The sequence below is a fragment of the Canis aureus genome, chromosome 24 (assembly GCF_053574225.1).
Source record: "Canis aureus isolate CA01 chromosome 24, VMU_Caureus_v.1.0, whole genome shotgun sequence".
Lineage (NCBI taxonomy): Eukaryota > Metazoa > Chordata > Mammalia > Carnivora > Canidae > Canis > Canis aureus.
In genome coordinates, this window is record NC_135634.1 from 12474215 (window position 1) to 12499730 (window position 25516).

At 33.6% G+C, this 25516-nt stretch overlaps 1 protein-coding gene across 7 annotated transcripts in view; it reads right to left on the bottom strand.

Annotated features, from left to right (window-relative positions):
• Positions 1 to 25516, bottom strand: part of PAN3 (poly(A) specific ribonuclease subunit PAN3) — a 134326-nt gene that overhangs the window by 89083 nt on the left and 19727 nt on the right. For 5 of the 7 annotated variants that reach the window (XR_013362881.1, XM_077868282.1, XM_077868283.1 and 2 more), the window contains exons 2-5: positions 23478 to 23599; positions 22651 to 22717; positions 20692 to 20762; positions 5181 to 5342 (exon numbers count right to left, since the gene is read on the bottom strand). Coding sequence is in view for 6 of the 7 variants with exons in the window: in XM_077868282.1 (XP_077724408.1) it covers positions 5181 to 5342; positions 20692 to 20762; positions 22651 to 22717; positions 23478 to 23599 (422 nt within the window). In the remaining variant the exon portion in view is untranslated. The remainder of the gene's footprint in view (positions 1 to 5180; positions 5343 to 20691; positions 20763 to 22650; positions 22718 to 23477; positions 23600 to 25516) is intronic. The other 2 variants (XM_077868285.1, XM_077868284.1) reach the window with 1 other exon arrangement.

The window sequence follows — 25516 nt, forward strand, 5'->3', positions numbered from 1 at the left end:
GAGTGATAAAGTGAAACTGAAGGAACGGAAATTTAATATCTACTATGTGCTTGTAAATCTGAATCCTCACAATTCTGTAAGTGATAAAATATTTCAATCCTAAACAAGGGTATTTGAACTATATAATAAAAACAAATTAAAAAATTGGATATTGACATAGAAATTGGTCAGGCAGAGAAATGGGTAAACATCCTAGGTAAAGACTGAGGAAGATAAAAGAGAATTTACACTTAGGTAAAATAAAGTATTGCTCAGGTGACCTTCCAGCTACCATCTGTTTGGTGTCTGGGCTAAGATCATGAGAAAATTACAAAATGGAGCAGCCCTGTAACTTAACAACAGTGTCAAGAAGTAATTAACACTCTTACCAGGCTCAGAAGATTGGAAAATATCAAGAATACTTGGGCAATGTTAAACTCTGAGTTTTAAAAAAATGTAAGATTCTCTAACATTTCAAAAGAAATCACTACCCTCTATTCTAAATCAGTTGTGATAATAAAACTAAGCAATAGTAATATGGTAGCTATAATCCCAGAACCTATGATAAAAATTTTTAAATATATAAAAGTATTAGAATAAATTACCACAAATTACATATATTGCCTAATAAAAGGAAATTAAACAGTAACATTTGGAGACAAGATACATTAAGGGTACAAAAAGAGAATAAATACATGCTCAGTCTCAAATATTTACAATCCAATGAGAAAAGGCAAACAGGTAAAGAAACTTAATATAAAACAATGAGAAATAACTCTTTAAACAACACCAAGTATTATAGAAACAGTAAAAAGAAATTCAGGTGTTTAAGCAAGTATTCAGAGAAGGCAGTATATGAGTTAACTCTTGAAGGAAAAAGAAGATATTTTTTTCAGGCTTAGTTAACAATAGTACAGATGTACTAATATACAGAGAATGGACAATGTATTTCATATTATATGAAGTATGAAAAATTCCATCTGATTAGAATTTAGTATGTATGGATCATTAAAGAAAGATAGCCCTACATTAAGTAAAACAAGGAGATTTAAGAAAAATTATTCAGAAGATACCTTTAGGGTATAAACTATGTCAGTGCTAAAAAGGGAAAGAAGATGATATTGCAGAATTTTACAAAGATTAGAGATAGACAACATAATAAGAAAATCTCAGATTAAGAATTAAATAGACTTGGGCTAGAATCCTAGCTCTATCACTTATTAACAGTAAGATCTGGGGCACCTGGCTGGCTCAGTCAGTAGAGCATGTGACTCTTAATCTTAGGGTTATGAGTGTGAGCTCCACAATGGGTAGAGATTACTTAAAAAATAAAATCTTAGGGACGTATGGGTGGCTCAGTGGTTGAGGTCTGCCTTTGGCTCAGGGCGTGATCCCAGAGTTCCAGGATCGAGTCCTATATTGGGCTCCCTACATGGAGCCTGCTTCTCCCTCTGCCTGTGTCTCTGCCTCTCTCTCTCTTTCTCTCTCTTGAATAAATAAATAAAATCTTAAAAAATAAAATCTTAAAAAAATAAGGTTTTTCTAAATTGCAACTTACAATTTTTGTCAAATGGGTATAACATGTATTATTGTGGCAAAGCCTTAATATGATGACAAATAAATTGTCCAATGTACTGTCTTTCAATTAACAGATAGTCAGACTTTAATAGTTTCTTTCTTATGATAAATGGTAGAATGTGAGAGAGGATAGGAGAGAAGTTAAGATATGTAGCCTTAGTGATGGGACTGGGAAGATGGTAAAGTCATTAACTAAAAATGAACTACAAAAGAAACAGATTTGGAGGACAGAAAAATGCATGAGTTTAGACATGCCAAATCTGCAGTGTTAATGGGATACATATCTACATGCAAAGATATCAGAAAGTATAAAAACTCTTGAGTCTTGAACTCAGAAGACCGTTCTAACAAGTAACATTTTAGGTCTTAGGCATGCAAGGAAAAGCAAAGAATGAGTGAGCCAAGACCAGGAGCTCACAAGGAGCCAGGGGGTAAAACAAAGAGTCAAGATTACAAAAAGGAATGAGTTTCAAAAATAGTGAGGTAGCCATAAGTTTTAAGTACTGGATGAAACTGCTTCATTTTGGTAATTAAGGAGATCTCTGACAAACTGAGAGCAATTTCAGCAAAATTTTGATGGCGTCAAACTGCAGACACTGAAGGAATAAATGGGTGGTAAAGAAATCAGAGAAAAGAACAGAATCTATTCCAAGGGTCTTCAAATGGGAACTCCACATAGTAATGGAGACTTGATGGACATTATCAATATTTCAAAGAGACATCTGAAAAATAAATTTAGCTTTTACCACACTACGAAAAACTAAGGAAAATAATAAGTATCTTTAATTCTCTAGTTAGCATATTATATATATATACATATATATATAGACACACATATGTATACTTGTATGTATGTATTGAATGAAAGCATGAATCACTGTTTTACAAGTGTCGTGGTAAACAGGTTCTCTCATATCAGGAGATTCTTGATGGAAAATAAATAAAAAGATTATTAAGTACTAAAAGATGGGGGGATCATGGAGCTCTTGTAAGAAATCCAGCACTGAAGAGAATAAATGCAATTATGAATGATTCAGGTGGAAACCTTAAGAGAAAGTTTCTGTTGTTATTTCTGGTTTAAGAGTTTTGTTGGTTGGTTATCTTTTGTCTTCAGAAGTAGAAAAACTTGTTTTTCTGTGTTAGGTTGAGACTAAGAAATCACTGTGAAGAAATGTTTCCAGTTCCAGAAAGAAAGGTAATTAAAGATGACTGAGAACTGGATGGAATCAAGAGGAAAAAGGACCAACCTTATGAGTCCTGTAGTTATGCATGAGTTACAATCCACGAATAGAAAACTATGTATGCATTCTCCTCTAAAAGCAAGCTGCCCTACAGAAGTTCAGTTAACCAGTTAGGTAATTAAGCCAACCACAACTCTAGTTTCATAGAGGGTATATCACACAGAGGTAAAGAGAATTTAAAGTCTGACAAACAAGGGTTAATTAAGAAGCCTGCTCCTCTACTGACCACTATTTAACCTTAACCTTCCCTAACTTCTCTGAAGATGTTTCTTTATTTAACAATAACATTTCTCTCATCAGCTATCAGGAAGACCAAAAGAAACAATATATGTAAAGAGCTTAGCACAGTGCCTGACACAAAGTAAGCATTTAAGAAACAGAGCAATAATTACTAAAAATAAAATAAAAACATTTCTCTGACCTTAGGATTGAAAAGACCTAAGATTTAAAGGAAAGGAAACAAATGAAACAGGAAAGATAATGTATCTGGCTACTCAACTTTTATTGTGTAAGTTTTTTATGTGAACAAATTTGTTAAAAAGTATCATACAAAACTAAAAAAAAAAAAAAAAAAGGTAAAGAACTGATTCACATAAATAAGTTTTCTTACAGAACAAAAAGATAAAAGCCCCAGTAAAAACAAAACAAAACAAAACAAAACAAAAGGTACTGACATCCTTCTTGCTCTGCATAAACAGCATCAGGTACCCAGTTTAGGAATCCACAAATATAGTAAAAAGCATTTTTCAAAACTTCAACATGACTGATACTATGAGGTGTATTGTCCTTCCAATTTCCAACCAAGATACTAAGGCACACCTCATGTCCTTAAAGGAAAAAAACTATTTGAAGCATAAAATAATAATAGTAGTTGAAATATGAGATTCTGATAACATAAATTCAATCTTTCGCACATTGACAAGTTTATCTGTTATAACTGTTTTAATTAAAAATAAAACATAATTCTAGCATATATTCTTACAGTAACCTAATGATTTTTCAAGGTATGCTAAAAAGAGGTGCCTCAAAAATTGTCACTAGGATAAGACAGGCAGTTGTGGAAAGGTCAAGAGGCTATACCCGTGCATTTATCAGTGTTTTACTCCACAGCCTCCAAGATGTCCAAGTTCCATTTGTATCTGTTCTTATAGTTAGGGTCCAATTTATTCTCAGACTTTCTTTTTAAAACTGAGAAGTAATTCTAACAATCCACATCAAATCTCTCTCCTACCAATCTAAAAAGACAAAAATCCAGTGAACTATATTGCTTTTTTCAAAACTTTCCAATGAAATTTTCAGTGTATGATTATGTGGACTCTCCCCCCGCCCCAACGTTTTCCTTACCTTTAGAAAATACTACAAAAATTTCCTTTGGGGCAGATACTATGTTTTGCAATATTTTTGGAGTTAACTCTTATTTCTGTGCCCAAGGCAATTTAAATATTGCTATGGTATTAATACTGAAAAGACCAAAATATTATGGAACCCCTTCATAACACAGTCAGTGACAGAAATAAAGCCAAGTTGTTAACTTTGTTATATCTTTTCTGTGTGTGGGATTATAGACTTTTGGCTAGCAATATATTAAAAATACCCATGTATACAGAAAGTTTGGGAAGAAAGATATTCTACTTCCACCAAAACTTAAATTTGGATTAAAAGATTTATATTTTAAAAAAAGATTTATATTATACCATTACCAACTTTTTAAAAATTAGAATAATTATAATCTAAATTAAAATTAAATATAATTCAAATTACTTCACAAGTACTTCAGAATCTTATTCAAAAGCTAGTTCTCGGGTTATAAAATCCATTTTCATTATTCAGTACTAAGAGTCAAGACTGAAATGTACCTGCCTTAATTCTGTGACGGCATCTATTGAAGTTGGTTTTAAAGCCAACACTTAACTAGTTTGTTTATATACAATTTTTATTTAGTAGTAAAAATGTACAAAATGTAAACATATGAAGCTTGTTTTTTTTTTGAAGCTTGTTAATCAGAAGGCAAATAACTGAGGTTTTCTACAATAAATTTTATAACGAATTTTAATATAGTACCCCGAATAACTGTGTGTATTAAAAATAACTGAACTTAAAACTGTTAACAAAATCCAAAAGGGGAAAGCTAAATTTAATAAAAGAATAGGAAAGTATACTACAAGCAGATAAAGCTCAAAAAAATCACCAAACGAAATCATTTAAGTGGTTAGTGGGCCACTAACCTTCCTTTGATTTGGGGGGGGGGGGAAAAGAAGAATCACCTAAGGATACCTAAGAATGTCAACTAAGCCATCCAATCTCACACCCACCACCCCACACAGACACAGAAAGCAGCCAAGATATTCACTTTCAAAAAATGTCTAATAAAATTATTTTTACCTGTAAATTGTTTTCTGTGACTCTGTTCCACCAAACCATATTGATGGGTACTCCTGATTTACACCTGTCAGCAAGGCAGCCAATAGGGTTCTTTGCTTTTCGTGCCTTTGATCCCATCGGAACTAGCCTCTCCTCCAGCATCCCCAGGCGATACTTCCTTGGCTAGGAAAAAGAAGGAAAGAAACCAGCCACTCCTAACATCCCCCACACTAATCTAAACTAACATAACTGACATAGATGATATCAAGAATGGTGGAATAGGAAACAAGTAAAATTTCTAAGACACTTCTTCTAATGTCCTTATAACCACCCATCATTTCCCACCCCCACCCTCAATACACACCTCCAAAATTAACCCACAGTCCTAACAGGCTGAACAACATATTGATATAAAGCAACAGATGTTTTAGAAGTATACATTATAATTCGATTTTATAAAACCTTAAATGAATAGAAAATTTATCAGCAAAGTTAAATGCTTTGCAAAATGTTTTATACTGGCACTTACCTATTCTCACTGCAATATGAAGAAATGCTCCAAGGGCACCAAATACAGGTAAACAAATTCTCCAAACTATACCTTTTTCTGCTCCCCATTTTGCTATCTTTTTTCCTACTGACGAACTACCTCCACTTAAAAGCAGCAGCTAATTCCTAAGGAATTAATTTTTAAATTTTTTTTTAATTCTCTGCACATTAGGTGAAAGTACAAGTCATTGTGTCTTAAAGTGGGCATTCAACTTAAGGTACTCAATGATATAATCCCAAAATTTTTTTAAAAATTACACAAATGTCATGGGGGTCTTATGAATATCAGTAATGTAAACAGATTGATACTGAATAGCTTTTCCAATAAAAGCATACAGTCACTGGCAAACATTTTTAAAAAGTTAGTAAACAATCTTAATAGCGATTGGTAGGGTTTTTTTATATGTGAAAGTTAACGGTAGTTTCCACCATTTTACCTTTCCTATTTATAGCAAATTTGCACTAAATTACATCTTTTATGGGAACTTATATATATATTTCCCTTTAAGGAATGATCATTCTTGGGAAGATTAACGAATTGAAGACCTGAAATATGAAAATCTATGTTTACTCACTGCTCTGTTCATGTCTGCTGAAGCAAATAGCTAAAATTAACTTTCTTCAGAAAAAGTGTCATTAGCCAGACAAATATATAAAATATAATTTTGGCCAATAGAGACAACCAACTTGAAGAAAACACTTCATTTCTAAATTTCAAAATGACCTTGCAAATAATGCCTATGGATATTATACTACACAAATTAGATTGTAACTACAGAAATGGGCCTCTACTAATAGTCTTTGATTTAAGGGGGAAAAAATTAAACTTGCCTAAGAAAGGCAACTAAACTACCTACCAACCCAATTATTATAGCAGTGGATAAATTTCAAGAGACTAAAATATTTCCACCTCTATGCAATCTTGCACCAATTCAATTACTCTCTATGTGACAAGCAACTTTTGTGGATGAGAATAAAAATGCACCTATCAGAACAATATTACAAACAAAATAATTTTAAAATAAGTTATTTCTGGTAATATAGCTCACAACAACTATAAGATTTTGACATACAGCAAAACTACTATACCTTAATTAAACTTTCACTAATTTAAATTTCTATTTTAGAAAATGTCTGGGCTAAAGACTATCCTAACTATCAGAAAAGTTCAATACATCGAAGAATATTTATTTAACAATAACAAAATAACAACCTGTTAAATAGGATTACTACAAGGGCACCTCAATTCTAGTCATATATTTGAAAGCAAGAAAATTGATTAAAATGTTCTTCTGTTTACTCGAATCCATCACAAATGCAGACTTGCTTTTGAGCTGATTATTACGATTAGCACAATTTATTTTCTTATAGCTGTGTACTAAATAATGTAGAAAAAGGCATTTAAATAAATCCAATGTAGCATTCTCCCTCTCAACAGCTCTCATTACATGTTTCTTATCTTTTCCAAAGAGGAATTCATCACTCTTCTCTCCACCCCAACCTTCAAATACCTAAAATTAGCCTAAGGCCTTTCCTCTTAAGTGGAAGAAATTCCCAAACATGTACCATTACAGACTTAACTTTCTTCAATAAATAGCCAGAGATTAAAATCTAATCTGAAAGTACAGCCTTCTATGTAATACTGAACGAAAAGACCTAAGGTATCAATACCATTGAAATTACCATCATAAGCAACAGAAAACAAAATGACATCTGAAAAGGGGTAATAGCACGAAGGTAAGGCAAAAAGATTACATACAGAAGTCTCACTGCACAGGACATAAATTATAGTAAAATCTCATCTGTAAATTAATCTCCAAATTACTTTAGCTATTATTTATCCCTTGAAGAAAAAAATGTATGTTCAACTAAACATCTAAGAGACTACTTTGTATCAGGAACTATTCTGAATATGTGAAATACAATGATGAATGACATATACATCTTTTCCTCAAAGAGGATATAATGTAGTAGGAAACCAAGTTCTGCAAACAGAACATACTCATGATATAATAAATGCATACATAATTAAAGTACCAATAGGGCAGAGAAGGTGATTACAATTCTAAAGGAGTAAGTGTGCCTAGATGAAGAGAGAAAGAGGGGAGATGGAGGGAGAGGAAAAACATGTATGTAGAGGAATACAGGCACTGTGGTGTTATATGAAAACCACAAGTATTCAGTCTACCTTTTGTAGAGGGCTAACCTTGAAGAGCAAAAGATGAGGCTTCAAATCAATGAAAAAAATAGTTCTATATCTAGACTTCATTCCATGGGCAATGAGGGAATTCCTGAAAGTTTCAAAATGAAAATCAAAGTGAAAACAGGCAGACAAATTCACAGGACTCTGACAGTAACCCAGGTTAGTGTTTCTCAACCTCAGCACTAGAGACTTTGGATAATTCTTTGTTGTAGAGGCAGTCCTGTGCACTGTAGCATGTTTTGGCAGCATCCCTGGCCTTTAACCTCTAGATGCTAGTAGCACCACAGTTCCAGATGTGACAACCAAATGTGTCTTCCATGTCACAGGGAGACACAACTGCCCCCATTTAAGAATCACTGGTGTAGGTGAAAGATGTAAAATAAAGGGGGCTGAAATGGGAATAGAACTAATAAGGTGTTGGGGAGAGACCTGCTAGATTAAAAACTAGAAGTGACTGAAAAATGGGGGCTAAGGAAATTGGAGAAGTCAAATAGAAAATAAGGAAATAAAAGAGAAAAACAAAATTTTATGGAAAATGTTTATTAAGCCCTAAAGTTACTACCCTAAAACGCTGAGATGTTATGATCCAAACCCCTCTACTACTCCAGAGCAAACAAAAGCAACAACCCTCTTCCCTTTTCCTTAGCTTTCAGTAAGCCTTTCCTAGACCAATCTTGAGAATGTGATAGTTAAAACAAAACAAAACAAAACAAAAATACAGATATGTCCCTTTATTGATCCTCCATTCCTGATAGCCTTTCCCATCCATGTATTTCTACTTATGGAATGGAAGCATTTGTAAATGTTCTGTCCTACTGGTAAATAATCAGCTAGTTATTTATCCCCTTCTAGTCAAACAACTTTTACTTTAAGTCTCAAGATTTACTACAAGAGTGAATATCATTCTTCACAAAATCTAAATAAACAGTACAATAAGACAGTAGCTGAAAATAGTTTTACTCTTTACATTGAGCATTTAAAAAAAAAAAAAACAGGTTTGTACAAGCCTAAAGTATTCAAGGATCCTTTTGTATTCAAACTGTAATGAACCTATGAATCTTCTGGAGATGTTATTAAAATAAAGATTCTAGGGACGCCTGGGTGGCTCAGTGGTTGAGCATGTGCCTTGGGCTCAGGGTGTGATCCTGAAGTCCGGGGATCAAGTCCCACATCAAGCTCCCTGCATGGAGCCTGCTTCTCCCTCTGCTTGTGTGTCTGCCTCTCTCTCTCTCTCTCTCTCTCTCTCTCTCTGTGTGTGTGTGTCTCTCACAAATAAATAAAATCTTAAAAAAGAAAAAAAAAAAAAAGATTCTGATTCAGTAGGCCTAGAGTGAAGCCTGAGACTCTGCATTTCTAAAAGGCTCCCAAGACTGCTAGTACTGCTGATCTGGTGACCACACTTTGAGTAGTCAAGTTCTAGAAAATGTCATAGAAAAGATCTAGGTAAGAAACAACTACTGGTCCAGACAGAAACTGAAGCCACCCCCTGAAATAGAGACAGAAGTTCAATAGTTCAACGTCCAAACTCTTGTAAAGCTTGACCTCGATACTTAGAGCCTTTAAGACCATTATTCATATAGCCCCCAGAACCCTGGCTCCTCAAAATATCTTACCCTGGTTCATAAAAGCCCTTTCCAATGGTTTAGATCTAAAGGAAATCCACCTTCATTCCTTACAATTGAGGGGAGTCTCTATGTCTGAAGAAAGAATGGTAAAAGCTAATTTTTAGGACTGTTTGAGTTCAAAAGCCTAAAAGTACACACTTTTTTTTTTTAATTCAGTCAACATTTCAGCATACGACTCTATGACCTTCTTCCTAGAAATACAAAAAAAGCTAAGATCTATTCTCTTCCCCTAAAAGTTCACAGTTTAGCCAAAGAAAAACCTATAAATGCCACACTTGTATAGTAAATGTACTTAAAGCTATCAAGCAACAGACCGATTTTTCAGTGCACAATTCTTTTGGTACAACTGCAAAACACCAATGCTTCTTAATACCAGCCATATGTTGTTTTATGTCATTTTATATCATTATCTAATCAGTAATAAATTAGAAATCAAACTGTTATCCTAGTACAAAAAGTTTCCAATACTCTGAATTTTAAAAATCCCTTCTGAACATCAAAAATTGTGCTTTCACCTTTTATGTTCTGAAACAATGAATGATTTAAAGCTGCCATGATGGCTTAGCAGTTTAGCGCTGCCTTCAGCCCAGGGCGTGATCCTGGAGACCTGGGATCAAGTTCCACGTCAGGCTCCCCGCATAGAGCCTGCTTCTCCCTTTGCCTGTGTGTGTGTGTGTGTGTCTAATACATAAATAAAATCTTTAAAAAAATAAAATAAAATAAGTTGCTATGAATGACACTTCTGGATGATCTGCATTTTATTAGTCACAACATCTTCATATACTTAGAAAATAGTACAACATATATATGGATTATCACCTTTCAGACAATGCTAAGTAATTACATTAATTCATTACCTTTTGCTGTAATAACTCAGCAACCTACGTCCTGACACTCCTGAGGATCTCAGGTCCACTAATGGAAATCTCTTCTCAAGAATTTACTATATATTAACTTGAAAATCAACCAGTATTTCTTTTATAACCCCTTCTAGCTCACAATGGTCTTCCATCAATTAATTAAACATCCTGGTATTTTAGTATATTTGTAATTATAAGAACTAAATATAAGACTGTAATTCCATTAATTCAGTGGTTGATCTAAAATCACTAAGAAATATTGACTACAAACTGAATAAAAACATTTGAATTTTTAAAATAAAAAAATTAACTAATTTTCATATTATCATCAAGACAAGGAACTTCTTCCACCTAATTTATTACTTGGATTTTCTTTAAAAAATCTCCTACATCTCCTACTCCTACATCTAACTAATTTAGAATAGTAAATCCAGACTTATAAATCACTGTAGTGTAGGCTCCAATCATTTTTTCTCCATAGGTAATGGAGAAAAACAGGAAAAACCAGCTGCAAAGATTATGTTGTATTTTGTCCTGTCATTCATTATCATTAACTGTGGGCTTTTTGTGAAAACATATTAGGTTCCTTAAGTTTTCACTGTTCAAATAAAAATAAGAGTAGAATGCAATAAGTCAGTCAGTCTATGGAAAAACAGACTCACTGTTAAAGGATTAGGGGTAGGCAAACATCTGTAAACAAAAAAGACCTTTTAATTTGTGAAATCAATGTACAGGATGACAGGATGAAAACAGGATGGTGCTAAAACTCATCTAAATTATATCAAATAAAGCAAAAAAGGATTTACATACACACACAAACATATTTTTAAGCTCTATCATGAGTCAGTCCCCCAATGTTATCTGCATAAATTTAAGAAAGCCTACAAAGTAGTCATTACTTTAGTCTTTAAAACTTCAATAATGGGACACCTGGGTGGCTCAGCAGTTGAGCATCTGCGTTCAGCTCAGGACATGATCCTGGAGATCCAGGATCGAGTTCTGCATCTGGCTCCTGCATGGAACCTGCTTCTCCTCCCTCTGTCTGTATCTCTGCCTCTCTCTGTGTCTCTCATGAATAAATAAATAAAATCTTTTAAAAAAGTAAAAATAAAAAAATAAAACCTCAATATTACAGTGGAGTTCTATGCCAATAAAACCAAGATCAGTTGGAATACTCTTGCTAAGCAAGGTCACATCCAATTTCAAAAGAACTAGAACACCAAACTGCAACTTCTTTTATTCTTTTGCTTTAGAACAGAAATAGAATATAAAATGCAGAGAAATAAAATACCATGCCAAAGTTATTTTAGGTGAATGTGAATAAAAGTGTTTTTTTTTTTTAAGTCATGGAAGTTATTTCCACAACAATCAGCTGTAATAATTTTTAAAGTTTTTATAAAATGTGTTTCCATACCTTACCAAAACCAAAGATCAGGGCAGCCCGGGTGGCTCAGCGGTTTAGCACCGCCTTCAGCCCAGGGCCTGATCCTGGAGATCCGGGATTGGTTCCCACATCAGGCTCCCTGCATGGAGCCTGCTTCTCCCTCTACCTGTGTCTCTGCCTCTCTCTGTCTCTTATGAATAAATAAATAAAATCTTTAAAAAAAAAAAACCACCATCAAAGATCATGCTAAAATGCCTATTAGCAAATGGTTCCCTTTTTATTTATATGTGTACCCTTCCTTAAATTGAATCTGGAAATATAGCAGAGGCTCTTCAGGTCTGCTAAATAATATACTTGATATTACTCTACTATAATTGAACTTAAGGTAGTGGTTAATCAAAAGTAACCTCACACACATTCAGAAACAGATAAACACATTTTAAAATTACAGAATCATAGGCAGTAGAAGACTGGAACCACCACCATTTGATAAGTAAATGGCACTATGCCAAGCACTTTCTATCCATTGAGGTATTTAATCATCATAATTCCGTGAGACTGGCATAATTATAGAGCCACCTTTACAGATGAGAAAAGTGAGGCTTAAAAGAGGTTAAAATAACTTGCCTATAATCTCACAACTAACATAATGTCGGGCTCTGGAGTCTATACTCTTAACTATGATATTCTGCCTCCAATTTGAAGGAATTGGTTTCATATTCTGTAACACTCCTTTAACACAGTTCACTCTTAACACTATTCTAGCTAATCCTAAAATGACAAATACCAATTTCTAAATGAATCTCTCTACGAATCTAACCAGCATAAATGTGATCAATGAGAAACAAGAGCTACAGAGGTTCCACTCAACGAAATTAAATCAAGCAGCTCCCTGTTCCCATTTTCAAAATGAATGGAAAAAAATATTGGGAATTAAATAGAGCTGGGGAAATTACAGTTTAGGTTAAATTTAACTATAACTTAGGCTAGCATGTTTGTGGATGAGAATTCTAAACTCACCTCTACTAATTCATTACTGACTCCTACCTTCATAGGAAAATAATCACCAGTGATGCCAAACTATTAAGATCAGCTACTCCACTTTGTAACTACAATGACCAGAGAAGAGTAAAAAGAACGAGTTACTAGTTCCTAAATCCAAGCAGTAAATGCACCATAGGTTTACTAAATTGTCATTATTAGGTAAGAATTAACTCAAAACGAGATAAGGAAAAGCCAACAGTATTTACACATTGTATATAAAATGCATGCTGTTTCAGTTCACATATTTAAATATGGTAAACCATCAAACACCAAACCACCACACACCTCTAAAAAAACAAAAAACAACAACAAAAACCCTCTAAAACAAAAATCTTTTATAATCAGTCAGGAGAACAAAATTCTCTTACAATCATAAATTTGGAAGATTCTTGACTCAACAAAAGCTAAGTGGTCACTGCAAACCAAGTAAACTCAAATACAGAATGTAGTCAATGGTTGAACTTTTAATTTGTTAAAACAAAATTTAATCTGTTCTTTCCAAAGTGTATCTTGATCTCAACACAATCATGGAAGTCCAAGCTGGAGTACTCTTTATTTAGCAGGAAAACAAAATTAACTCCTTCAAAGTTAAGCCCTTTTCTATAACAACTATCATATGTCTAAATAAGTTTGAGTCTAACATTGCTTGCATAGCATTTTAAAGAACAGGTTAAGACTGAAAGTAAAAACAACAGAAAGAATGTCACATTTAAATCTGACAATTAAAATGCAGAGAAGGTTTAGATCATATCCATTTGCAAAGTGAAGTTAATTACTATAGATCATTAGCAATAAAATGACAGGAGATTCAAATTACATGAAAACAGTCCCTTCAATTTAAAAATCACTGATTCAGCAAATAGAGAATTACCATGTTATTTTAACAAAATGAGCTTAATATTTTTTTCTTTTTAAATGTACTTAATAAGAGATCATCAGAACATGTGTGACATTTTAAAAGTGACAGCATAAATCAGTTGTGAAACTCAAGACCAAAAACAAAATGGGAGGAGGAACTGAAACATCTGATAGAAGAGGTATAAATCTCTAACACACCATGCTTACAATGCAATTTAAAAAGGATAGCCAAAGAGAAAAATGAGCAAAGGACATTAAAGACACACCAATAGCCAATTAACATAAATGAGAAGTTCAACAACACCAGTAATCAAATTTAAACGATGAGAGGTTTTTTTTGCCTCATACAATGAAAAAGATATGAAATACTTTGACATCTCTGTGTTTTCAAGGTTGTTGGAAAACCAGCATCTATGAGTAGGAATATAAACATGTGCAACATTTATAAAAGGTTATCTGTCAATATCAAAAGTTTAATTATGTATTCTATCCCTAGAAATTGTGTTTATAGAAATTTTAACCGAGATAATCACATAAATGGAAAAAGAAACAGGCATAAGGTCAATGTTTCATGTCCCTCATTGCATATTGCCAGTAGCCTCTCTCCACTACCTGCTTTTCCCCTTATTGAAGACTCATTTTATCTCTCATATTGCCTTCAATATAGACTTTTTGTTTTCTCTAAAATGTAAATAATTATCTATATCATTCTAGATAAATTACTTGATCTCCCAAAACTTTCATTTCCCAACTCTATAAAATGAGAAAAATAATCTCTCTAAAAGACCTGTTTGGGGTGATTAATATAAAATAAAAAACATTAATTTATGAAAGAATTAAGTTTACCATATTCCCTGAAACAGATACAGAAAATCATTATCAACATAAACAAAATCAAGTTTCTATCTGTCTGCCACTACATTGTGAGAAATCCCCAGAAAGATTTTCATCAAATTTGAAGCATGTGTTTGAGAAGCTGACAGCGATGTGGGAAGAAGTAAAAAAAAAAAAAAAAAAAAAAAAAAAAAAAAAAAAAAAAGGTTGGAGGAAGGCCTGAACAACTCAAAGAAAAGATGGACATCCTCTGAGCAGCTTCAATGGGCAATTATAATACAGCCTGATCCACAGTGAGCCGCAACAGATATTTATTTATTAACAATAGTTAACAATTCCCAAACAACGCTAGAATGGTTTGGCTAATATTATGTATTACTACAATGATAACTACCATTTATTGGGCACTTCTGTGCTAGGAAATATATTTCATTTAGTCCCTGTAACAACTCCACATGGTAGGCACAAGGTATTATGAGCGAAAACAAGAGAACTTAAAGACACAATGATAATCAGCGAAGAAATGGAGATTCAATTCAGACTGCCTGGCATCCAACCCCAAACCCTGGAACTTTAACCATTATTTAGCACCACTGAGTTATTACTATTCTTACTGTTTGATGTTTGAGAAAAATAAAAATTCACCAAGACTGTATGAATAAGCTATAAATAGGAACCATAGGTGCTTCCCATAGGAACCTAGACTCCCAATAACTGAACCAAATCCCACAGAGACCCATATGTGTCTCTAAATCTACAACTTCACCTACATCTGATTTAAGCTGGGATAGTACGCATTCCCACATCCTGGCAAATGGAGATGAATGGAGGTTTAGTCTACTCCAATAAAAGAAGAATAGCTCTGTTTAATTTGTAATTCTGAACACAATCCTTCATAAAAACATTACTCACATTATTATTTACTCATGAGTAAATACTGATGTGGCTGACCTACAAATCTAAACACTAAGTAAAACAGTATTTGAGAACATCTACAAGAAGTCCAGAAACTGTAGTTTTACAAGTTTTATATTGCAATTTCCATAAAGATTTCAGTTATTTTTCAATATTTTCTCCTTTTATTTTTCCTGAGATCAGTATTTGATGTTCCAAAATAAACCTAAACATTGGAGGGGATTTACATTCCAAATGGTCTCTACCATAATTCTATTAATTTCTCCAAATTTACTTTAGTCTTCTCCATAAAAGAATCCTATTACAAATGCTCTCCAGTTTCCTTGTTGCTCCATATTTTGTTCCCTAGACTACAACAGTGTAAAAGTCTTCTTTCAAAGATATTAGAACAAAAATTTTACATGAAAAAATTTGAATGTCAAATTAATCAGAAAACATACAATGTGTGTCACCAGTAAATTCTGTAATAAAGACAGCTAAGAGAGGAACATATGCTTTTGAGGTAGAAAAGAGTGGGAAGGAGGTTCTAAACTGAGATAAAGTATGGAAGGAAGCAGAAAAAGTATTGCTAGTGAACTTTGACCTCAAACAGAATAATCTAGAACTGGACCTCCACAACCTACATCTCACAAATAAACCACCAGCAAATAAGCCAAATCCCTTCTGATCCTACTTCCCTCATCCTAACAGTTTTATAATCAAGAACAGAAGAAATAAACATGATACATCAGAAATCTCTGTCTCTTAAGCCTTTCAAAGATGTTAACTTGTTATTAAAACCTTAAAAATTTACAAAAGTGAAAATCTATTATCCCAATACTAGAAATAAAATGCAAATGTCCAGGTAAAGCTGCATACTGATTGTAACATCATCGAAAGTACAACAAAAACAAAAACAAGAAGTGTAAATGGCAGGCACCAGAGCCTTTTTTGCTTTAACGGGGGGGTTGGGGGGGGTGGTGTTTAATAGGAAAAGGACTCTTGATGCCTTAAAAAAGGGCAAAGAAAGGCTAAGAAAGATATAAAAGGGGAAGCCAATAATGCCAAATACAAATTCTGAAGGCTTCTCACTCTGCTTAGGATTTGTCTGAATCATCTCAGGTTGCCCTGCATTCACAGCTTAGCAAGAATACCTAGCGAGAAGTCACAGTATTGATTCACTTCATTTATGCATATCTGTATCTCAACATCTAACTTTGTTATAAAGATGCTTTCTTCCCAAAAGATTCTTACCCAAAACTATCCTATTCTCTAGATCACACTTGTGATTTGGGGTTATTCTCACCTCTTTTTTGTTCAGGCCAGTTTGCAGCTTCATCTATCTTGCTGTTAAGGTTTCCTCACGTATTAACTCTCCAACAGATTAGCTCCCATTTTCACCAAAACTCCATCTCCAGTGTTTTGAGGGACTTATCTCACCCACAGAGTACACAGCTATAATTCAATTACAACCACTGCCACTCTTGGCCAGCAACAGTTTTACACATTTTCAAACAATGGTTACTTTCCCTAGCTATAGTATTAAGTATATCTAATATAGAAAAAAAAAAAAAAAGTCAGTGCTTCTCAAATATCAGTTGTGAAAAATCACTTAATAATTTCCTAAATATCACAGCTGTATACTTAAATAAAGTAAAAGTGAGTCACTAGGAAAATGAGCACAGTTGGATGTTGCATTATTATCAAATTATAGAAGTTTCTAAAACTGTACTTTGTTTTTTAACTTAACTCCCTATAGGCAGGTCACACACACTTTTACGACCAGCACTGGTCCCTGGACATGAGTAGTAGTCCCTAATGCATGTATTCTCATTATACAACTCTTCAGGAAGTTTTTCACACATCTAGCAACAAGAAAGCAGCTCAAATGGCTATGAACCTGTTTAATATTTGTTTTTCACATCCCACATTTTACTCCCACCAGTCCCTATAAATCTAAGGCCCTCAGTCATAGTCTCTTAGCTCATCTATGATAGAAATTAAGTTTGAGGGATCCCTGGGTGGCGCAGCGGTTTAGCGCCTGCCTTTGGCCCAGGGCACAATCCTGGAGACTCGGGATCGAATCCCACGTCGGGCTCCCGGTGCATGGAGCCTGCTTCTCCCTCTGCCTGTGTCTCTGCCTCTCTCTCTCTCTCTGTGACTATCATAAATAAATAAAAATTAAAAAAAAAAAAAAAAAGAAAAGAAATTAAGTTTGAGCAGCCCTGGTGGCTCAGTGGTTTAGTGCCACCTGCAGCCAAGGGTGTGATCCTGGAGACCCTGGATCGAGTCCCACGTCGGGCTCCCTGCATAAAGCCTACTTCCCCCTCTGCCTGTGTCTCTGCCTCTCTCTCTCCTCTCTGTGCATTCTCATGAATAAATAAATAAAATCTTTTAAAAAGTTTGGAGATCCTATTTGTAATCAAGCAATACCTTCTGATTGAGTCTTTGCTTCTACATATTCCTCAACTTCAAAAAACCCAACTCAAAATATCTTTTCACCAAAAACGCTTCTGCGTCTAGAGAATTCTCTGCTACTTAGCAATCACCAGATGTTTAAATTAACACTAATTAATATAAGTAGATTCATGTATTGCCTCTTCCACTAGATTTGAGAAAAGCAGCAAAAACATCAATCCATTCTTGTTAAATTTTCCACATAACACACAGTAAGTCTAAACAGTTGACTGACCTGATCCCAATAATTCACATACTCCTCAAGCAAAATGCAGCATACCTGGCCCAAGGATTGGCCCCACTGAGATTTCCAGAAAATAATCTAGCTACGAAATAGTAGTAGGTATGGCCTATCTGTTCTCTAATATCATTATGAAATAAAAGGTCTCTGAATAATCATGATAGCCTGCCTAGATCAACCTAGAATTATATTTACATAAATTTTAGTTACTTCCACTAAAATTGCATCATTAAACAGACATTAAGAATTACTACAAAAAAAAAAGAAAGAAAGAAAAAGAAAAAAATAATTACTACAACAGGGCAGCCTGGGTGGCTCAGCGGTTTAGTGCCACATTCAGCCCAGGGCCTGATCCTGGAGACTCAGGATTGAGTCCCACGTCAGGCTCCCTGCATGGAGCCTGCTTCTCCCTCTGCCTGTGTCTCTGCCTCTCTCTCTCTCTCTCTCTCTCTCTGTCTCTCATGAATAAATAAAAAAAAATTACAACAAAGGAAAGTCTACATATGCCTTCAATTCACAACATGCAGCATGTAATACTCTTATGCTAAGAGTTTTTCTAATACAAAGAAATTTTAAACCTCAATTCAACCATTAACAATGCAACCTGTACCAACATAGATTCCCAACTATACAGTCTGCTGCTAGGAAAAAAAAAAAATCTCTTATGTCTCTTCATACTATTTTAAATATAAGTGAAAAGTGGCAAGAAAATATGGTCCTTCAAAGATACACTATGTGAACTCTGAATTTCTAAGTAAAGATTAACATGTATATACTTTCAGTTTAGAGACACTGAGTTTTAAAGATGAAAGACACCACAGCAATCATCCAGGCCACATATAGCACTTCATGGATATAAAGATTACACCCCAGGAAGACGGTCCAAAGTCACAAAACTAGAGATCCAGGACCTCAAAAATTGCAAGAGAGTGCTCATTTTACTTTATTAATTTGCTTCCATTCCAAATACTGAGGTCACATTGGTAGTGCATTTCCTTTTACCACTTTCCTTTACTAAAATGAATTTTAAAAGAATGGGCACTATATCCTCCTTTTTCCAATCTCCAGAAGTTTTTACTCTTTACTCAGAAACAAATGACAGGAGCTCTAACTCATATACTTCAACTTTACAGTATAGTCCATTAAACCTTCATATTAGGAACACTTTTAAGTGTTTATGTGCCATCCTAGCTTTACTTTCTACTCATACATCAGAAATGTGACTTATCACAATTAATTGATTATTAAAAATGAGAAAAAGCGATTAAGGGGACCCCTAAGACTACTTAAGGGCTTTGATTTTTCCTTACAGTAAATAGCTCCAGATAATTCGATTTCTATCTTTTATCTGCTTTTCAGCATTTCATAGTTTCCTTCCATATTAACAGAAGTGACCAGTTGTCACTTCTCACTATTGCCAATGAGTCAGCCTCTATCCAATTCTATTCCACTTCCACTATATGGATTCAGAAACTACATAATCTAATTTATGAGAATAGCATGTAAAGCAAGAGTAAATGTGTTCCTGATGACAGCCCAAAAGGAAGTCTATAAAATCAAGCCCACACATTTTAGTTTATCATTAAAAGCATTTTGTAGTTACCTCCTTGATCTTATCTGTTTCAAAATGGAGATAATAGTAGGTACATATGGTATTGATGTCATTTATACCTGACATAATTCTTGAGAATATCTATCTTCTTGAATTTCATTTTCATTTCATTTTATACTACCCTCTGTATACTATCAGATACTTCCTAAGTGCATCTTAAACTTCTATCAGTTTCCTAAAATTAATATTCTTTATATGGGGAGGGGTCTTTTATCCATTACTTAGGAAACTGAATTAGTTATAACACTGTAGAAATTTCCACCGAAATTTAACCTCCTGAACATCTTTAGCTGCTACTGATCCTAACCAAAAATACCACTTTCTCTAGATTATTATTACTATTAACATAATGATACTTGTTAAGACTCAAAGGCATCAAACTACTACATAATTTTCATTTCTCCTTGTCATAGAACTAGTCCCTATAAAATACTTCAAAATCTATGTAAGGCCTGTCAACCTCTATTTCAAATAAAATTAAATGAAATTTCTAACATAAAGAGATTTTAAACTGTTTTTAAACAGGTGAACCAATTCTGAAAAGTTGAAGATTTTTAAGGTTGCCTTGTAATTAGCATTCATATTAGGGGAGAAATCTTTGAAATTTAGACAAAGCAGTCAAAAAATAAAGTTAAACACGATCAGTGTGCCTATAAAGGGTCACATTAACAGCAACTACAACATTAAATTAGATGTTTTCTTAAAAGCAGAATACATTAAGATAAAGAAAATGAGCAAAAATAAGAAAGATTTCATCCCTTCACATAAAAAAATCTCTTTTCATGTACAGAGACCAATAAAATTCTACATATATGAAATATACAAGGAAAAAGGCAAACAAAAGCAAGAAAAACATCATAATCCATAAAAAGGCCCCCCAACTTAAGAGAACATTGACCATTATATAGATGATGACCCCAGTATCACCTTTATATTCCATTTAGTCTCATGTAAGTTTCAACTTCACCTACCTTTCTTCTCTGAGAGATGTTGAGGGCACCAAAATCATTAAACAAGGATGAAGCAGGTGAAGTTAGAGGATCTGGAAGGTAAGTTACATAAGTTTCCACACAGACAACTCAAGTAACCCACAAATGTAATAAATATTTAATTTGACAATGCTTATGACAGTAATAAAAATCATATACCACAGTAATAGTTAGATTCAATGCTTAAATTAAAAAACATATAGTGGATGTTCAAATATTTTCTAAGTGAATGAAACACAAATTGGAGAATATGTCTCTCAGCCAGTATTCACTACACATCTAATCAGAAGTTATATGGATTAGGATGCATCTGTTTGCTTAGAACCAAAAGAACAATCAAACAAATAAAGAAAAGATGACTCTTTATCATGTTATTAGGAATGTGTTTATGAAGAAAGTAAGTCTACTATAGTAAATGTTTGTATGTTTGAGACCAAATCATGAGAAAAATTATAAGGGGTGGTGAGGTGGGAGGGACAGTAAACCATACTTTGAGTGACTAGACTTGGATTTTAACACTTAAGCAAGGCCTTAAAACCATCTACTCCAGAGAACAGTCAATTTTTTTAAGTTTTTCACCAGTATTTTATATTCTTACTACAAATAGAGGTAAATTTAAGTTTTTAAAGACAGAAATACTACATGTTTCAAAACACAAACATAAAATTCAAAGACTTTATGGTTTCAAAGTTCTGTTACTCTGTGACCAGAAATTACAAACAAAAGTGTATCTCTAAATTGTTTTTCACTTAATACATCAGAAGAGTTTTTGAAAAGGTATGCATAATATACATGGAAATACTTTATTTTCAATTCTGAGTTCCAGTTAATCTTATGTCTCTCATTAAATTATCTACAAATGCTAAAAACCATAGCAAATGTTCTCATTTAAAGGAACCTTAAATCTCTTCATAATGCAGTATAGATTGCTACTTAATTTCTCCAGCTTCACCTGCCTGAATTTTCATAGTCTGGTCCTTCATTAGAATTAACAACAATTTAACAATGCTAAGAAAAAGCAGCTAATAAATTAACAAGATGTAAGATATTTTTATGTAATTTATACATTCAAGGCACTTATAAAAATAGGTAATATTCATCCTTTATTCTACTTTTGATAGCATTTAAAAGACAACATATCAACTATGGGAATGCTAAAAATATTATTATGCTACAAGTCAGTTTCTAATAATTTTATTCAACATTAAAATGTTCTTTTCTACAGCAAAAAAAAGTTGAAACATCCGAATAGTGATAGAAATTTGATACACACCCATAAAATGTCCATCTAAGAAAATAATCAACATGCAAATTCCTATTCTCCCCATTAATTATAATTGATAACATCTTACTGATGCAGAGTATTAACACTCAATTGTTACATATTTTTAAGAAACCATTTTTGGACATTTTTTTTAACATTTGTTTTTAGAACAGGATACAAAAGACACTTGGAAATTTCCTATCAAAAGCCATAAAAATGACCATAATCTTTGAAATAGTAACTCCATGTCTAAGAATGTTTCCAAAAGCATAAGTCTTGAATATGAATACAGATTCATACACACAGTCCAATATTAGAGTATAATACTTTAAAAAAATAGTTTAAAAAAAGCTTAATAAATTATGAAAATAAGTAATAGAATTCAATTTATAATGATCAAGACAAGAAATACTCATGTATAATTTAAAAGTATACCTAATGCAATCATAAGTATTATATCATGTGTATATTTAGCTAAGTATTATTACATACTCAGACATAAACATTTCGTAGAGTTATATGGAATCCAAATAATAGTTACTTGAGTGTGAAAATAATAGATCATTCTTATTCTCTTCCTTATACCTGTTTAAAATTTTCAAGATTTCTAAAATGAACATTGAACATATGGTTTTTAGGGTCAGAAATATAAAACAGAAAAAGAGACCAAGTCTTACCATGGCCTGCATATGGCTTGGCACTGTCATTTAGAAGGCTTGGGGAACTGCTACTATTAGTCATTCTCTGAAAAACAAAATAGATACACATAATATCACTGAGAAATACAGAATTCAGAATATTCAACAAATTCAGACTCTGATTCTTCTGCTCTCACCGGTTCTCACATGACTGACACTCTAATCCTCCTATAAATGTTGCCACATGGATTACAACAATTCATGTAAAAATTTCCAAACATATTAAATAAAAATTTTACTCACTAGCTAGATATTTAAAACCAAAGTTGCACACCTAATTTGAACTTACACTTCCATAACTTATTATGATGGGCAACAAACATGACTATTAAGTCTCTTTGTCTAAAAAATATAAAATTCCAGTATCCATCTGAGAAGATGTGAAGTGATAATGTATAAAGTCAATAAATGCTTTCTAACATCCTCTCCCAAACCATATTACCATTCATACACCTTACAGATTCTATAGGAATCAGGCTATTCTCTGTTTTCTAAACATGTTCCATGTTTTTATGTACTCCATTGCCTCTAGTCTCTCCATCCTGAAAGGCCTTCACTCCATACCCATAAAACACAGAAAACATAGATGAAATAGTCTCTCCATCTATCCTCTACATACTCCACTGTCATCCCACCCCATTCCTCCCTGAAAGCTCACCCTGAATCCAACCCTATCCCATCTAACTTCATCACCTCCTAAACCTTACCTCCTAACTCAACAAATTTATGAATAAATGAAGACTCTAGACATCCCCCACCACTGGAATAAACTTCACTGTTTAGTGCCATATTCATTCTAAAGATACCTGCATCAAGGGATACTTTGTTTCCACTGGGCTTCCAAAACCATTGACTCCAATAAAGCTGGTGCTGAAATAGGAATCTGTGAGACTCGTATCAGTTAAAGCACCTCCATCTATTCCAGGAACTGAAATATAAGGAAGATTCAAGTATTTTAACCAATTAAAGGAACAAAATATTGATGCAGTTTCTATGTCTCTAAATAAATTTTAAAGTCTCAAATCTCTGTCACATTTATTTTTATTTATCTGTTCATAACAAAAGGCAGGACCAAATAAAATTGGCTCAGCTCTAAAAATTTGTTCAACAATGCTCAAATTGACTGATTTCTTTCCCAGAGATACAGTAATTTATTTTATATTAGTCATGTAAGCACCACCAAGCATAACATGAAGGAACAAACCACACTTGCATTTCATTTTCCCATCGTTTTCTTTCTTTAAATTATAAGACAGTAGAATATAACACACTAAAAAAAAAAAAAAAAAAAAAGAATATAACACACTGCCATTTCTCCTGTGAATCTTCATGAGAAACAGATGTAAATTTCTCAGGACTGTTTCTCCTAACACATCTTATGAAACAGACCAGCAGTCTCATATTAACTCCTAATTCAGTAAGAACAATTCTGCAGATGTAGCAATGGGATAGAGTTCAAGAATATAGACAAGCTGTTGATTTTAGGACAGATGAATACAGAATGACTGTAACTAGTAGGACAAGCCATGATCTATCAACAAAGTAATGGACAATATGTTGTAGACGCTACCTCCCAGTAACTACTTGGAATACTGCTATCTTCCAAGCTGCCAGTTAAATATAGTTATATGCTTTACAAATCAGCTGAGCTTCAAGTAGATTGTCCTCTTCTAGGAACAACCTCTAAGAACCACTGAAACCACTCCAACCCACCCCAACCCCCACTAAGAAGAAAACTAAACTAAATGCTAATCGTTGAATATAGGCTGCTAAGATCTGAATGTCTGTATACCCACAAAATTCCTATGTTGAAATCCTAACCCCCAAAGACAGGAGGTGCTTAGGTCATGGGAGTGAAGCCCTCAGGAATAAAATTAATGTTCTTATAAAAGAGACCTACAGAGATCCTAGCCCCTTCAACCAAGTGAGAAGCAACAAGAAGGTACCTATTTATGAACCAGGAAGTAGATTCTTGCCAACCCCCTCACGAAATCTACCAGTGCTATGATCATGGACTTTCTAGCCTCCAGAACAGTGAGAAATACATTTCTGTTGTTTATAAGACATCTACCCAATTTTATTTTATTTTATTACAGTGGTATTTTATTACAGTGGCCCAAACTAACACATAGGGATTCTTAGAAAGAAGCCTGAGGTAACTTTTAGTCTCTATTTTTAAGATTTCTCAAAATGTCCACAATTAAAATGTATTCCTTTTACAAGTACAAAAAGCTTAGTTTTAATGGTTAATATCTTTTAAATTAGTGTTTACAATTTCAGATATGGCTGAAGAATATAATCAGAAACACCTAAAGATTTTTTAAATTTTTTTATTTATTTTTTTCACCTAAAGATTTATATGTGAAGTTGTTCATCAATATGTCCATTTACACACAAGTATTAAAGTATTATTTTAATAACAAATTAGACATAATGTAAAATGCCCAACAATACAAAAAAAGTAAATTCTAGGGGATCCCTGGGTGGCGCAGCGGTTTGGTGCCTGCCTTTGGCCCAGGGCGCGATCCTGGAGACCCAGGATCGAATCCCACATCGGGCTCCCGGTGCATGGAGCCTGCTTCTCCCTCTGCCTGTGTCTCTGCCTCTCTCTCTCTCTCTGTATGACTATCATAAATAAATAAATAAAAATATTTAAAAAAAGTAAATTCTAACATATCTTTTGAAAGAATACTATGAAATTATTTAAAAATCATAAAATTAATGTCTGCGATTTATTTAATACTCCAGCAAATAAAAAACAGGGAGGGGAGACAAAATAAAAACTAGCAAAATGCTGGTCCGTATTGAAGCTGACAGGGGATTATTATATTCTTGTCTTTACTTT